General features: G+C 54.0%; 8 protein-coding genes across 8 annotated transcripts; 3 read left to right on the top strand and 5 right to left on the bottom strand.

The window, feature by feature from the left end:
* Positions 1-207: 207 nt before the first annotated feature.
* Positions 208-918, bottom strand: Z519_03928 (uncharacterized protein; the record flags this gene model as incomplete). Its single annotated transcript, XM_016761675.1, has 2 exons — positions 208-483; positions 532-918. The coding sequence occupies 2 exons, from the start codon at positions 916-918 to the stop codon at positions 208-210; spliced, it is 663 nt and encodes a 220-aa protein (XP_016622013.1).
* Positions 919-1,580: 662 nt separating this feature from the next.
* Z519_03927 (uncharacterized protein) lies at positions 1,581-3,068 on the top strand (the record flags this gene model as incomplete). Its single annotated transcript, XM_016761674.1, has 1 exon — positions 1,581-3,068. One exon carries the CDS (start codon positions 1,581-1,583, stop codon positions 3,066-3,068), a length of 1,488 nt encoding a protein of 495 aa, XP_016622012.1.
* Positions 3,069-3,446: 378 nt separating this feature from the next.
* Z519_03926 (uncharacterized protein) lies at positions 3,447-4,351 on the bottom strand (the record flags this gene model as incomplete). The annotated part of the gene is made up of 4 exons (XM_016761673.1): positions 3,447-3,839; positions 3,891-4,025; positions 4,077-4,105; positions 4,165-4,351. 4 exons carry the CDS (start codon positions 4,349-4,351, stop codon positions 3,447-3,449), a joined length of 744 nt encoding a protein of 247 aa, XP_016622011.1.
* Positions 4,352-6,186: 1,835 nt separating this feature from the next.
* Positions 6,187-7,786, top strand: Z519_03925 (uncharacterized protein; the record flags this gene model as incomplete). The annotated part of the gene is made up of 4 exons (XM_016761672.1): positions 6,187-6,255; positions 6,307-6,700; positions 6,748-6,882; positions 6,939-7,786. The coding sequence occupies 4 exons, from the start codon at positions 6,187-6,189 to the stop codon at positions 7,784-7,786; spliced, it is 1,446 nt and encodes a 481-aa protein (XP_016622010.1).
* Positions 7,787-8,102: 316 nt separating this feature from the next.
* Z519_03924 (uncharacterized protein) lies at positions 8,103-10,432 on the bottom strand (the record flags this gene model as incomplete). The annotated part of the gene is made up of 2 exons (XM_016761671.1): positions 8,103-10,319; positions 10,379-10,432. 2 exons carry the CDS (start codon positions 10,430-10,432, stop codon positions 8,103-8,105), a joined length of 2,271 nt encoding a protein of 756 aa, XP_016622009.1.
* A 418-nt stretch (positions 10,433-10,850) lies between these two features.
* On the bottom strand, positions 10,851-11,264 carry Z519_03923 (uncharacterized protein; the record flags this gene model as incomplete). Its single annotated transcript, XM_016761670.1, has 1 exon — positions 10,851-11,264. The coding sequence occupies one exon, from the start codon at positions 11,262-11,264 to the stop codon at positions 10,851-10,853; it is 414 nt and encodes a 137-aa protein (XP_016622008.1).
* Positions 11,265-11,848: 584 nt separating this feature from the next.
* Z519_03922 (uncharacterized protein) lies at positions 11,849-13,504 on the bottom strand (the record flags this gene model as incomplete). Its single annotated transcript, XM_016761669.1, has 1 exon — positions 11,849-13,504. One exon carries the CDS (start codon positions 13,502-13,504, stop codon positions 11,849-11,851), a length of 1,656 nt encoding a protein of 551 aa, XP_016622007.1.
* Positions 13,505-14,531: 1,027 nt separating this feature from the next.
* Positions 14,532-15,270, top strand: Z519_03921 (uncharacterized protein; the record flags this gene model as incomplete). Its single annotated transcript, XM_016761668.1, has 2 exons — positions 14,532-14,987; positions 15,061-15,270. 2 exons carry the CDS (start codon positions 14,532-14,534, stop codon positions 15,268-15,270), a joined length of 666 nt encoding a protein of 221 aa, XP_016622006.1.
* Between the last annotated feature and the right edge of the window lie 538 nt (positions 15,271-15,808).

Below are 15,808 nucleotides of genomic sequence, written 5' to 3'. Positions count from 1 at the left end.
GACTTAGACTCCGTAACTTGTGGAGTCAATTCGAGGCGAGGATCCCTGCAAGTCTCCCTCCCTACCCCCGCGTCCACTTTACTGTTTCCAGGGCATGCGGCCATAGCTAGCCGCTAGCTTAAATCGTTGGGAATGATTAGGTTTATGTAGCATGGGCAACATGGAACATGTATATATTTAAGGCGACGAGACTAGCTGGCGGTGATATTAAAGGCTATCTCGGTAAGCAGCTGCCAACTCAGACAAGTCACTGCGGGCGTCCATGATCAGACCAGCCGTGATACCGCGACCCGCTTCCAGGATGTCCAGCGCGTGCTCGTCGCCTTTGCCCCCGCGGAGCGCCGCTGTTGAAGCAAGGGCTGACATACCCGGCATGTTCTTGAGGGCATGTTCTTGTTCAAACTCTCTTTCCGTTGACATGCGTTCGATTGATTTCGTGCCAGTGTGGCTCGAGCACGAGGTCAAGCTTCGGCTGAAGGAAGGCTAGCAGTGAGTGGTGTCTGGGATCTATTTGACATCAAAGCGACCTACAAGTAATGGCTTTGGTTCGATCACTTTCTTGGTCGGACAAGATGGCAGCATCTCTGAGGTGGACAATGACTTCATCGGGTCGTCGGAGTCCTCGAAGAGGCCAAATTTCTGTGCCAGCATGCCACCAAGATCTGTCGGACGAGATGAATACGGAGGACTGTGTAAATCAGTGTCCACAAGGATCTGCAAGAGACTGATAGCCTTTCTAAGATAGGGCGATATGGACGTTGCTCTAAAAGCGCTGTAGCATCTCTCTGAGATTGTTGTGAGGTAAGTCTTTCGCGTCCGTGTATCCTGTAGAGCAGGTGCGAGTGCTGCTTGTGCAAATGCAAGAGAATCAGGCTCTTGCAGGAACATGTCGATACAAACTCTCAACTGGGCGTCCATCTTCAAATGCTTTGCCTTTGCTCATTAGAAACGGATAATTTCGCGTGAGTAATAGTCCACTGAGCCTGCTTTGTTGGTGACAGACTTCGGGCAAGGCATTACCCCTTGCGTTCTGGTAGAGATCAAGTACATACCACCCAGGAATACTGCGGTCTCGCTTTCGGGAAGGGTACCTGCTCTAGCGTTTTGTGACCAGGAGCACGTGCCACCGCCGATGAGGCGGGTGCGCAAAGGGTGGGACACCAGGACGTTTTGGTACTGTAATTAGGAGCGGAGAAGTCCTCGCGGTCCTAGGCGGTATGCCCGACTGAGGCGGCAGGACGCTACATTGCGGTACATACGCCCTTTGACTCCAAATCGATAGGCTGGTTGATAGGCACAGAGACAGGTATGTAGTTAGATATATTGCATTGGACCGTGGCGATCCGTGTGCATACGCTCCTCCCTCTGCTAACCAAGTCGTGATATGTGTCCGGAGTAAGGGCTTGATACACATAGATCCTTGCCTGTGCGTGTGTGGAAGATAGCTGGTGCATTGCTGGGTTAGTTTTACCTCTTTGCTCCCTAGAAGATCGTGCGCGATTCGCATTGGGACAGTGGCACTGGGACAGACATTGCTTTCTTTTTCTTCTCCAGCTTTCAGCAGTGACGGACAACGCACAATGAACGGCATTCATCCTGCCGAGCCGGATGGCACAAGGGAACCCCCAGCACCAGGTCCAGCCTTACTCCATCGGTCGCTGAATGCACGCCCGTACAAAGTCGCCTCGGCAAAGGGTCTGTACTTGACGCTCTCTGACGGGCGGACAATCATGGATGCCTGTGGCGGCGCGGCGGTCGCGTGTTTGGGTCACGGCAATGAGGAAGTCTTACAGGCCGTCTCGCGCCAGATGAGCACAGGCGTCAGCTACATCCACTCGCTGACCTACACGACCGATGCGGCCGAGGAGCTGGCGCACCATCTCATCGACGGGCCTCAGGGGGGGAGCCGGTTCGGGCTCCAGCGCGCGTACTTTGTCAACTCCGGCAGTGAGGCAATGGACGCGGCGTTGAAGTTGGCCAGGCAGTACTTTTTTGAACTGGGCCAGACGACGACGACGACGACGACGACGACGACAACGGCCAGATCACGCTTCGTGAGCAGGAAGCAGAGCTACCACGGCACCACGGTCGGGGCCATGAACGTGAGCAGCAATCTGCCACGCAAAGTGCCGTACGCGTGTTTCCAGTTGGACAATGTCAGCTGGGTCACTCCCGCGTACGCCTACCAGTATTCAAACTGGCAGAGCGGGGAGACCGAAGAGGAATTCACGCAGAGGCTGGTAGACGAGCTGGACGCGCATTTCCGCGAGATTGGACCCGAGAGCGTCGTTGCCTTTGTCGCAGAGCCACTGGTCGGCGCGACCAGTGGCTGCACGCCGGCCCCCAAGGGGTATTTCAAGGGAGTCCGGCGGGTGTGCGACAAGTACGGCATCCTATTGATCCTGGACGAAGTTATGTGCGGCATGGGTCGGACGGGGACTTTCTTCGCCTTCGAGCAGGAAGGGATCGTGCCGGACCTGGTCACGGTCGGAAAGGGCCTGGGAGGCGGATACGCGCCTGTCGCGGGCGTCTTGATTCACAAGAAGATCGTCGACGCCCTGAGGTCGGGCACCAGCAGCTTCAACCACGGACACACTTACCAGGCCCACCCCGTCGGCTGCGCCGCGACGCTAGCGGTGCAGAAGATCCTAAAGCGCGACGGCCTGGTCGAGAACGTCGCGCGTCTCGGGCGCTTCCTGTACCCTCTGCTCATGGACACATTCGGGGCGGCAAAGTACGTGGGCGATATCCGCGGACGCGGCTTGTTCTGGGGCATCGAGTTCGTCCGCGACAAGGCCACGCGCGAGTCCTTCCCGCCGCGTGCGTGCTTTGGTCCTCGCTTTCAGGCCATGACGTTTGACCTGGGCGTCGCCGTCTATCCCGGCTCTAGCACGGTGGATGGTACGAGAGGCGACCATGCCATTCTGAGCCCGCCGTATAATGTGACCGAGGATGAGTTGAGGAAGATCGTCGAGGTGATGAAGTTGGCGTATGATCGCCTGGAAAAGGAAGTGGATGATGAGTCTTGGGACGAGAAGGCTGCAAATGGACATGCAAAGCCGTATTAATTACTCAGCTGGGACAGAGCAACAAGGGGCATGCGAGGTAGAGGTTCGAAAGTGGTCTGAGTATTACTATTACCCCTTTGCACTGGCTCCTATCAATCACAAAGCCGCCCTTTCTTTCCGGGCTCAAGGACTCCTCAGTAATTTCAGGTCGTATAAATGACCTGGCTTGATTTGCCAGATCCCAAGATCCATTTTCTTTCCTTTAGAGCATCTTTGTCCTGCAAATGCATGCAATCGTCGTGAAACGCATCGACCCTTGGGATGCGCCCTGATAAAACTCCCATCTTGGGCCGTTGATCCATTGAATCCAATTCTTCATAATGCATGCCATAGAATGATACCTCGATTCGAGCATCTCATACCCCCCACCTGGGTCGTCTATCGTACTATTACTTCCGCGTTGCCCCTGCTCTGCGGCCGCGGAATATCCCCCAGTTCATTACCTGTCCCGCTTTGACCTCGTTTCCGTCCCGGAAGGAAATGGAAGTGATGCTTGCCTTCCTCCTTGGTTGCCGCGGTCGTGGTGATGGTTTCGCCGTTTGAGTCGCCGAACCGGGACAGGAAACTCTTCTTCTTAGGCTCTTGTTGCTTGTTTGCTTCGTCATTCAGTTTCACATCTTCAAAGATCGGATCCTCTTCGGCGGTGGGTCTCTCGAATGTAGTGCTGCTTAGCGTTGAGCGCGTGGGGAAGCGGGTCGCTGGTCTCGAGTCAAGAGATGTGCGCGAAGTGAAACTGTCAGTTTGGAGGATTGGGGAGCGGCCGGAAATGTCCTGTGACACTGATCAGGACGCTGTCATGCGTGTGGCAGGGGAATGACCTACAAAAGACCTCCTGTACGACTCAAAGGACTCGCGAGAGATTGTGAATGCGTCGTTATCATTGAAACATTGGCGATGGTTGGTGCTTGTGGAGGACGGCGATTTCGCCCAGAAGGATTGCTTTTCGGTGGGCGAAGGCTGTTATATGATCAGCTGCAGTGTTGGAAGAAACTCATTGGCATCTCGTACCGGTAGATATTCACCACTGTCGTTGACCGCTGTTCACTGTTAGCCTCGGGACAATGTGATGGTGGTGGGGGATTGGCCCGTCGCATACAACTCAGTTTAAATTCGTTGGGCTCTACCGTCTTTTCCTTGACTCCCAACGCTAATGAGGGCTTGTCTCTGCTGTATGGACTCTTGACATTGCCGTCGAAGGAATTGGGGCGAGCATTCTCATCGTTGGTCGTCTCAATGGGCGCCGCGGGGCGCTTCGAGGTGAAGGGCATGCGGAAGGGAGGCATATCGAACGACTAAAGCGGTTTGGTTTATCGGGAAACGTCTACTGGAAAAAAGAGAATGGATGTATGAGAGGATTTGGACGGTTTATGCTTTCAGAGAGAAAATATCGGGAGACGGGATATTTGGGAGGAAGAGGAGCGCACAAAAAAGGGCATTGTCACGGGTCCCAAGTAGTATGTAATACGTACAAGTAGTGCCGTGGGCAGTGTTTTAAAGAGTCTTGAGCCAGGAGCCAGCAGCCAGAAGCCGGGGCCGAAGGCGGGCAACAAACAATGGTAAGGATAATAACGCCACGGCCTTTGCACGGCCTACCCACCTGGGCACATGGGCACCCGGTATCGTGCCGGCCAGCCGGGAAGATTTTCCCTCCTCTCCAGAGTTACACCATAGGTTGCCCACAGGGACTGCCCAGGGAAGGCTTTTGCAGGGTCATTGGGCAGCTTTTGGCGCCCATCATTAACCGGAGAAAGGGCCCACCAGGCCCCTCCTGGGCCCCTTAGCCCCTCCCAGGCCCCTCGCTGCCCAGGCCCTGGAGGCCCATGCTGCCAATGGGCACCCAATGGGCACTGGCCCTGGCGCTTTGTCAACTCCAGTCATCCACCCTGCATGGGCTGTCGCCTCGAATCCCCATAGATAGCATATTGCCCTTTGTTTCGTCAACCACTCCCTTGAAGGAGTATTGGGTCTTACGCTTTGCATGCAGGTACAGGATACGAGAAGGAAATTTTCTCATCCCCGACCGACACTTATTTCATCTCACCTTGCGAGCTGGGGCAAGGCAGGCGCAAAATTGATGATTCACCCAGCCACTGTTTGCCATTCCAAGACTGACAGTACCTAGAAGTAGTTGTCGTCGGCGAAGGGAGCTTCTCTCCACCTCCACACTATGCCATCATCATCCAGCTACCGAATGACGTCGACAACCAATCCCTGCCTTGAAAACTTGGAGACTACCCGACGAGCGAGTTCGGAAGGCTGGCATGAGGATTCTCTGATCGCCGCTGCCAAGCTTGCGGGCATCTCAGCCTCACTGTCGTTGTCCAATTCATCAATTGCCGTCTGTCTCCTGGCCGATACTGTGTCACAGCAAGGTTCCCGCATTTCAATATGCGCGCCATCGTGCAGATTGCCCCAACTTGTCCCCCGTTTCCCTCGCGTTGCCGTGCTGCCATCGTGCCCTCCTGTGATTGTTTCCTGATAACCATGGCGACGGGGAAGCAGTGGCCGTCCTTCAAGACGAGCAATTCGACCCCGTATGTATGCAGCGGTAACTTCGTGCGATGGACTCCTCAAATGAGCTTGTCAGGACAATCGACGGTTGCATGACCAATTCGGGCGGATGCAGGCCAACAGCAGCGAGCAGAGATGTGGCCATGTCCTGCTGAAAGGTCTGTTTGATCAATCCAATTCATTTGGCGAACAGAATCCAGGTCTTCCGGTCTTCACGCTTTGCTTTGCAGGCTGCTCAATGATTTTTCCATTCCTGGTTGATTTCACGCGCACCTTTCACTTCACCACCAAAACTACAATTGGAAGCTGCACATCGCGGATGGCGACTGCTCGTTTTTGTTTTCGAGCACGACTAAAGCAGGTGCTGCTGTCGTCCTGCGTGACCGCTACCACTGCGGCGACCACGTCAACGGCGCCTGGCGGGTTATCGCCTGCGTTCCCTCACTCGTGGGTTTTCCTCCAGTCCATCATTAGCAGTTCCGTCGACCACATCGCAAACTGCTCTATCATTTCTTTGGTGCTTGTCTCCATTGCTCTTCGGAAATGGGGTTCTTCCTTTTCATCCTTCCTCGCGTCTAGCATTCCTACCATACCGTTCTCCGGCAACATGCTCAACGCCTTTCCGGAGGGCGCCGTTTTCTTCTTGGAGTGGCCACTGTGGGCTCGCCTAGCCCTTGTGAGTCTGGATATGCAGCTTAACGAGGGGCCTTGCTAACACTTGTACCAGATCTTAGGTGGCTTGCTTGTTCGTCCCCCTGCCTTCGGGTTTACTCCTTCTGACCTTCTCCAGACGATTATCCTTACCACCGCCTTCGTCGTCAAGCTGAGAAATTGGGCAAAGGACAGAAGGTTGGAAAGAAGGGCAGCCGAAGAGCAGGCCGAACGAGGGGAAATGACTCTAGTCAACTGCTTGGAAGAAGACATACCCTTCGGCATCCGCGCTTTGATCGAAGACCCCGAAGTTGAAGGGGTGTGGAACGCTCGAACAGTAACGGCTTTGCATCTCGACGGAGCCCGATCTGACCCTCCCTCGCAATTGACGAGCAAGCTTATAAAATACTCGTCGACTTCTTCCACCTCTATGCGCGATACCATGGACATAGGACTTGCTTCTCCAGATGGTGAGAGATGAACGTGCCGTTACGAGTTTTTGGCTGACATTCGACAGCCTTGACGCCATTCACTGAGTCCACGGCAGTCATTGATCTGCCAGCCGAGGCATCGTCCTCAAGGAAAGGGAAGACCGTTGTCATAAGCTACAACGGTCCATATCTTCGATCGGACGCTACTGAGGCCGTGCCAGGTCTGGCAATTTCCGGCATTGTTCCATCACGGATCTTACTAACGATGGTGACACAGATGTTGCTCCTTCAATGACAAACGACAAGTTGAATCCTTCACCGTCAAAATTGCAGCTCCGTCCCATCATCAATCTACCATCTTCGGGAGCGCGCAAGTTTGTCATTGGAAACGGGCAAAGAAACATACTCGGACACAAGAGGGCAGACGCCCAGTCTAACCTCAACCCACTTGAACGCATGGAGGCTCATCGGCGCTTCCATGTCGCAGAAAGTGGTCAACTTCTGCCTAGGGATCGTCGGCTGACTGACATGGATCTGACTCCCGCATTCGCTTCGTCTATATCAGACAGCGAGGATAGCGACGACTCGGCATCTCGTGCTTTGTCATGGCCGCCTCGAAATGGTAGTATCAATCTTGGCAAACAGTTCTCTCGCAGAGCGAAGAGGATGGAAGGACCCCGACCTGTGCCCTTCCGCGCGTTCCTCGAGTCCTTACCCACCACAAAACCCCCGCCTTCGGCTTGGACAGAGAAGACCCAGGCGAGGCTCGACGCCAAAATCCTTCCTTCTCCCAAAACAAGTGACACATCCTCCAAAGCATCCCTGCACACACCAAGCTCTTCTACGAGTTCAACGTCCGCAACAGCCACGACGTCTCCTCCAGGCTCGGTCTCGATTGCAAACACTCGATCACGGAAAGTCAATGATGGATTCGAGATATTACCTGCCGGCACACTCGAAAAAGGACCCAGGGTCAAGGACTTCGGGACTGGGCAAGGAGAGTCGGAAATGAAGAAAATGCCTAGGAAGCTACAGAAACGATCGCGCTCAAGTTCTGGGAGTCGTCGAAGTTCCATAGAAGGTCGGAGGCTTAGCAGTGACATGTTTCCTTTGCCGATTTTCTGACTTTGTGGAGGTTTCAATCCGTGTTGGAATAGGGTTCTTAGGGCCTTGGATCTGCATGGTTCTACAAGGCTATCCGTTCGTTTCTCGGAGGCAATTCGGTCCGCGGTGGAATTCTGTTGGCATACCTCCATTGTCTTGGGAAGTAGTTGTCCGACTTTGCTCAACACGGCGCACAAGGGTGCCACAGCGCAGGGGCTGACCTATTATTGCTTGGTTGCTGCAATAGTGATATAATAATAATGGCTCCAGCGAGCCCTATCCCTGTTTCGAGAGTTCGTCTTTTGACAATTACTCTCAAGGCGTCCAGCAATACAATCTATTTGCGCCAATTCTTGCGCAGTGCTTCAAACCGCGTTATATCTTCTACGCCGACACTGCGTCTTACTTCGGTTTTTGCATGCAGAAAATCCTGTGTGATTATCGTGTCGGGCCCTCCGGACGATTTGATACGGCGCACGGCGGCGAGCCCAGCTCTCCGTAACAAAGATTCCAAATCGGCACCGCTGAACCCGTCACATTCTCTGGCAATAGTGGCCACTGACTCGTCAAACACCAAGTCACTTACTTTTCTGCACAGAGTCCTCAGGATCTCGACTCTCCCCTCGGCATCCGGCAGACCCACGTACAGAAACATGTCCAGTCTACCCGGTCGAAGCATGGCGGGATCGATGATGTCAGGCCGGTTGGTAGCCGCGATGAAGTAGATGCCCTCGCGCGAGTGGCCGACGCCGTCGAGTTCGGCGAGTAAGGTGTTGACGACGCGGGCGGAGGCCTCCGACCCGCCTCCCACGCCTCCATCGCGCGTGGGCACGAGCGCGTCCAGTTCATCGAAGAAGACGATGACGGGGACGCTGGAGCGCGCGCGCGTGAAGACCTGCCTGACGGCGCGCTCGGATTCGCCGAGGTATTTGTTCAAGAGCTCGGGGCCCTTGACGCTGATGAAGTTTGCGTGGCTTGCGTTCGCGCACGCCTTGGCTAAAAGGGTTTTTCCGCAACCCGGTGGTCCCCAGAGAAGGGTCCCCGACCATGCTGGAAGGCCCAACTTGGTGTACACGGCCGGGTCGCGGATGGGAGAAATCACCGTCTCGGTCAGCTCTCTGATGTGGTCGTCAAGTGCGCCGATGGAGGCAAACGTCGTCGAAGGGATCGTGGCAAACCCTTCTCTCAAAGCGGAAGGTTGGATCTTCGGGAGGGCGGTAAGAAAGTCCTCAAAGGTGACGAGGAGCGATGATTCCTCGGCCTCTGACGATGGGGACTGGCTTTTGATGTATTTCACAAGCCGGCGGAGGGATTTGATGCTTTCCGCGTCTGGGTGCTTGTCGAGGTGCTGGTCGCCGTCAACGTCCATTATATACTTGTCCGAGTTGGCCTGCAGGACGTCTAGATAGCGTTCCATCGCCGTTGCGGACGCTGTCAACACGAGGTCGTTTAGGTCAGCACCGACGAATCCCGGGGTACGCTTTGCGAGAACGTCCAGGTCAACATTGTCGGCCATCTTCATGCCCTTGGTCAACGCTGCCAGGATCCTCGCACGATCAGGCTCGGTGGGTACTCTCATGTTGATTTCCTTGTCAAAGCGGCCCCCTCTTCGCAGTGCTGCATCGAGAGTCTCCAGTCGGTTCGTCGCGGCAAGGACAACCACCGGTTTGCCGTCCGTCTTCTCTATCGTGAGATCGTCCATGCACACAGACAGCTGTGCGACGATCCGTTTCTCCATCTCCCGCTGTGCAGTTTCGCGCTTTTGAGCGATGGCGTCAATCTCGTCGATGAACAGCAGGCAAGGCGCACAACTTTTTGCCTCGTCGAATAGGTCCCTAAGAGCCTTCTCGCTCTCGCCTGACATGCCAGACACGATACTGGTGGCGGAGACGGAAATGAAGTTGACTCCCAGCTCTGCGGCCAAGGCGTTGGCTATCATCGTCTTGCCACAGCCTGGGGGTCCATGCAACAGGATGCCCCGCGGCGGTTGGACCTTGTTGGAGGCGTAGATCTCTGGCTTGCTCATGGGAATGACGAGCAATCGTCTCAACTCTTGGATAACGGGGGTAACACCCCCTAGGGACTCCAAAGATACGTGTGTCGGTGGAGATCTGTCAATTGAAACATTACCAGCCCTGCGCTTCTTGGGGCGGGGTTCGCCATTCGTGAGACGTTGTGAAGTCGAGACTTGAGGGGATTCCATGTTGGGCGTCGATGCTGGTTTAGGCGCAGATGCAGGTGGCACGGTTGTTGAAGTTGACCAGGCACTGACGATGCTCTTGTTCAATTTATTCGACACAGGTTTGTGTATTTGCCGCTCCTCTTCCTCCTTTTCCTCAATAGCCACAAAATCTTCGAAATCGGATTCCTGATCCCCTTGAATGATCTCAAGCACTCGCCGGATACTGTCCTCCAGCAACTTTTTAGGTCTTCGATTTAGACTTGAATTGGACGTTCGAATCTCATCATATACACCGGCGAAAGACAGGGAGGTGCTTTGAGTGTCTCCGTATTGCGCCCGGTCGTCGAGGATTTTGCGAACGACTGTGTACACCTGCAAACATGTGGTGAGCACAACATAGGGGTGTAGAGTGGGAGGGGAAAACACTATACCTCTTTATCCAGACCCTGCGCTAAAGTTTGACGACGACGGCCTCCTCGAGCCATGCCGCACAGTTGGGCGGCGACTGCAGATGTGTTCAGAAACTCAAGGTCTTTGTGGGCGCATTTTCCCAAGTTTTCATCTCCGCCGCCTCACTAGCCTGAGCCTCGTCCCGCTCGGTGGGCCCTGACAATTTCCGGTGGATTATTTACCCTCCGAAGTGCAATGCCAGGCCGGCTGCCAGTACGACCCAAGTACGACCCTTGCATTCAGCTCCAGGGCATCATGTATTGTGAACAGGACTTTTGTGACCTGCTTGCCGCCCAAGAGACGGATTGTCTGCCCGGGGTTTTAATAGATACAGCATGGGCATAATACTTTTCCGGCTAATATGATATACGACGTTGCCATCCTTCCAGACGCACTGCTATTGATAAGCCACGATTGACGGCAACACTCTTGGCCTTCTGAGAAGTCGACACGCTACCGAGACGTGCTCTTCTTCTCGTCCTTCCTGCCGGTCAAGCCCAAGTTGCCCAAGTGCGTGTGGTCGAAACTGCTTCCGTATTTCAAACCATAGCCCAGCATACGATCCATGCCGATGTGCGCGAGCCAACTCAGAGCCAGTCCGGTGAGGGCCTTGTTATCTCGTGCCAGGGCAACGCATAGCAGAAGTATGGGGGGCGTTTCGGTGTGAAAAGCGTTGTACAAGGCAGCGCCGACCGAGGAATTGGCGAGATATCCCGTCATGCCCAGATCCGGAGTCAGCAGAAGGGCGGCAAATGTCCACCACGATTGTCCCGAACGCGAATAGGCCCAGATTGTTGAGCCGAATATGCAAGCGCCTTCTAGCCGCAAGAGCCGCCGCGGCCAGGTTTTCACAAAGCCGTCCTGCATCGCGAATATGTTGCTGGAACGGGATATAGGTCTCGAAGGGGCTATGTGCAGAATGAAGTGGCTGAGCTATACGGAGTAGATGTGCCGCTCGTCAGTATTCATGCAAAAGGGCGAGGAAGGAGAGTGTAGAGACTGGATTGGAGATCTTTTAAGGTTGTGAACAGTCGAGGCGGAGGATCCCAAAGTTGCGCTCCTGGCTAATGGATCCCAGCAGATTGCTCGTACTCGGCGAGCTGGATACGTCGCGAGATCGGCGTTTCCAAGCGAGCTGCTGGATAAAAAGAATGGGTGGGCCTGAAACCTTGACTAGGCTGAAAATGGAAATCAGTCCTACGCTCCTTGCCGTTGATGTTGAACAGAAACATCAGGGAATCTTTGCAAACATCCTCGTGGAATGATTCTGGATGCGAGGACGAGGCAGAAGGTGGACCGCCTGATTAGGAATCTGAGGCCACTGCGACGCTCAGAAGTGGCTAGGCGTACTTATGTAGGATGATACGGCGGGCTGGACCGGTGCCAGGCCATGGGCCATATCGCCGAAGATGCTGGTCCTATGGGCTTAAAGCTCGCTGTTAGGGTGGTCTTCAGCGTGGTAGCACAGATGGAGCCTGTCTTCCCTGCCGCCTCAGTCTGATTGTGCTTCCGGGTTGCCTTTGACGTGATGTCCACTTCGTTCTCTTGATCTTCGTCACGAAGCCTTGAATCCACTTATTGAACTTCTCCCATCGTTCCGCCCACCGCTGCCTCGACATAAAGCCTGGTTCTGGTTCACAATAAGTCTCCAATCCTCCGCGGTCCATTCGAATCTTTCCATGCTGTTCATCATAATAGCACGTAGCTTCCGCCACGGACATGCGGTAATATTTCTTCATGAACTCTCTCATGTTGTCGACCTCTGGATGTTTCTTCTTGAAGAGTGTGGCAATGGTTGAGACGTCGCTCTCATCTAGCAGCCGCGCATAAGAGAGCAACCCTTTTGGCTCTTCGCGCAGGATGGAAGTTGTCGTACGCACAACAATCGCTGAGCCAATGGTGCCGAGAAGCATTGCCGATAAGAGGGCCAGAACTGCCCACGCCACAGCTTCATTGACATATAACCTCTCCACCGCAATGACCATTTGGGCCGGAGCCTCACTGGGAGAGCTTCGCGGTTGAATGAGCTCTGTACTTGCGAGAGCAGCAAACATTGTCTCGTAGACTGCTTCTGTTGCCTTTTCAATGGCGAGCGAATCCAAAACAGAGAGCGAGTTGAGGATTTGTGCGTGTTGGTAAATGGTCTTGCCCAATATGTCGGCCCTGAACATTGCCGAGGGATCATGGAAAGTGTAGAGATGGAGCACACGGTGTATTTGATCAAATGCTAGAACTTTCATTTCCGTTGTGTCCTCTGTCGTCGCTGATACGAAATGCGGCTGGTCGCTTCTGGAAGGATCGAATGTCATGGTCAAAGAGACGGTTGAGTTCCAGTATTCGGGCATACAAGACACAATGGTCAGATTTTGAAGTTTCCCAGGCAAGTCATCGGAGTAGAGACCGGCCAATACCCCAATTCGATCATACTGCTCCCCACGACACTGCTGATACCAGCTTTGAGCATAAATAGGGGTTGAAGGAGCAACGTCAACGATTCGAGTGATATTGCAGCCGCGGTCGACCAAAGGGACTGTCACAAAGCCAACTCCCTCTTCATCAGAAGGCTCGAAGACGGCCGTGTATTCAGAAGGATCCATCAAGCGACAATTTGGAGACGAAGATAACCCAGACGTTTTGGCTGTAAAGTTTCCGCTGATCCCCTGTTCGGTCGGTTGGAAAGGTCCGAAGGCGAATCTCTTATTCATCCACGATGGAGCGGCGGCACCGTGGACGTGGAGGGCGTCTGCAAGGTTCAGAGCGGGCTGCATGTTGGTCCGTGAATCTAGAAGGTCCATGGTGAATTCTTGGGAAAGTATGATCGAAGTATCTCGGATGGACCGCGATGCGGCTGCCCTGAAGAGGTTGGCGGAGAGGGAAACAAGGGAAATCTGTGCCAGCAGCTGGAACAGCAAGGCCAGGCCCAGGGGGATGTGTTCATGGCGCATTGCAATTGCCCAGCTGTAAAATAACGGGTATGTTGTGTAATCCAGCATAACTGTCTTCCTCATGTTCCTCTGACCCAAACGACCGCTCCTCAATGCCACGAAAGGTTGACGGACCGCCAACGCAGAGACGATGGAATTATAAGCCAGGAGGAAGAGGGCCATGATAAGGGCCGGGACCAACGTCCAGCGAAACTGGCTGCTACCCAGGCGAGGGAATGAGATATCTGACAGCGATGAAATCGGAACAACAGACACGCTGGCGATCCCATCGTATCTTCTTGAGCCCACAGCTAGAGCTGCAATAGTAATAATGAAGCCGATTTCGAGAGAGATCACGATAGCCAAAAACCACCATTGCAACTTCCATGACAGCCAACCTCTGAAGACTGGCGGTTGTTGCGGACGACGCCTGTGTTTTCCTATACAAGAGCAAATTAATGACCGAATCTTCCACATTTTGAAGCCGTGGCGAGAATGAGGCTGAAAATACAAAGGCAACGACAATGGCCGGGGGAGCAGATTTAACTAGATTACGCTACAACAAATGGAAATCACCCAAAGCACAGCCAATTACCAGAGCATCCCCAGGCTTGCCAATACCTCCTCATTTGAGCTGTGAATGGAAGAGTGCTGAAACATTGGAATAAAAGGGGGCGCAGCTGCATACGTACTTGTGTAGTCCAGTTGCCTCGTCAGGCTGGTCTTTCCTTTCACGGGTTGGGTGCAAGAGGCGTCCATGCAGCCAAGTGTCTTGGTCGTCGAACGTCACCCAGCGGCATCGTCTTCGCTGAAACCTCACAAGGGTGACAGACCATGTCGAAGAAGAAAGAGAAAGAAAGAGAAAGAAAGCAGACTGTTCCTCCTTTTGTCTAGGATTTAAGCATTGCGGTGCCCAATCCAAGAGAGTTTCTCTCGCAGCCTCCTGTGAGTTCGGACAAGGCCGAAGGCTGGCGGGATGCGTTTGCGGTGGCTCCCGCTGTTTTCTCTCTTTTCACAGAGCCTTACACAGACACCACAGACACTTGATCCATCCATATGCGGCGCCCAAAGCAGCATCATCACATCGTTCTCTCGATGTAATTCTCTTATCAGCGCCGTTGGAGCCTGCACTGCGGCTCCGGATGTTGCATCCTTCCATTCATGCTATTGCCGTCAAGCCATCCTGAATGGCATTGTCGAGTGCGTCGAGATGGCGATCCTTGTGCTGTATGCTCTTGCTCTAACTATTCCCCCTATTAGTTGTAACAGCGAGCAACGCCTCTGTGCAGCTAATGGCTATGTCGACAAACAGGTCGACTCTGCCTTATCGGAGTGGCACCTGCAATGCGATACCTTCATCTCTTTCGCGCCAACGACACCCGTCCTATCGACAATCACGTCGACGTACGATGTTGACTCCTGCTCGAAAGCCATCGAAGCGTGTATTGGCCGCTCCCAGGAGATAGAGGCCTGCACTTATACATACGGATCCACCGACCCCGGATTTTCCTCATGCTACTGTCAGCCCAAAATTCTGTCGCTGGCTTACAGCTGTGAAATACTGGGCCACGGGTCGTGCCGCGAAATACCAGCGACCGTGACAAACTTGGCCCAATACAGCATTTGCCCGAATTTCTGTGATGTCTTGGACTGCAACGACACAAAGGTAAGCCTTCTGCATCTTTATACCAGTCTGTCGTCCACCTACCACAGTTCTGCTAACTTGGAGGGCCGAGCAGAAGACCATCTCTAGCAGCTCGGCTACGATCAACACCAAGGTGACAGGCTCGGCCGACGACAACACCGTAACCATCACCTCGCCACCTCCACGACCTGCCACAACAACCATGTCCTCCGTCACGACAACGTCTTCGGGTTCGAGACAATTAGTGGCGTGGGAACTTGGTGCATTGGCGTTGATGGCAGCGTTGATCAGATGGATCTTGTAGTCCGGAGAGATGCTAGCGAGTGATGAGATTGTTTCCAAAGGGCGGTTGCTTGCTGTTAATTGCCCCCCTGGTCCCCTGTCTGATCTGGCGTCTTGGCGGGCGAAGGATATTGTTTGGATTGAAGTAATTCATGTCAACCTGGGCAGCAGGCGTCGAGGATCTTGTGCCTCGACTCTCACAGCCTCGTCAGCCCGGTAAAGCAACCTTCAGCACGTACCTTAACAACCCCTCTTCCTTAACTCGAACCCTTCATGTTTATTTCGAAACCCTTTTGCGGGATCGACTAGTTATGAGTGGGAGTATCTGGCGTCAGAAAAGCTGTTGTTCAAGACTCGGCCATATCCGAGTCTCATCTGAATCTAGGACGCTCTAGACGGTTTGGGTCATTGACCGCAAGTGCACGCACGGCAATCATACAGATGGGGGTTGGAGTCTTCGAGCTGAGTGCCAAGGCTGCGGTCGGAGTTGGAGGGGGCTGAGCAGTGGCCATCACGATTCTGGATTCTGGGGAATAGGATTTGGGACCCAGCGAGCCAGG

Source organism: Cladophialophora bantiana, assembly GCF_000835475.1.
Source record: "Cladophialophora bantiana CBS 173.52 unplaced genomic scaffold supercont1.5, whole genome shotgun sequence".
Lineage (NCBI taxonomy): Eukaryota > Fungi > Ascomycota > Eurotiomycetes > Chaetothyriales > Herpotrichiellaceae > Cladophialophora > Cladophialophora bantiana.
The sequence above is the reverse complement of the archived record's forward strand: the minus strand, read 5'-3'. Positions and strand labels throughout refer to the sequence as shown.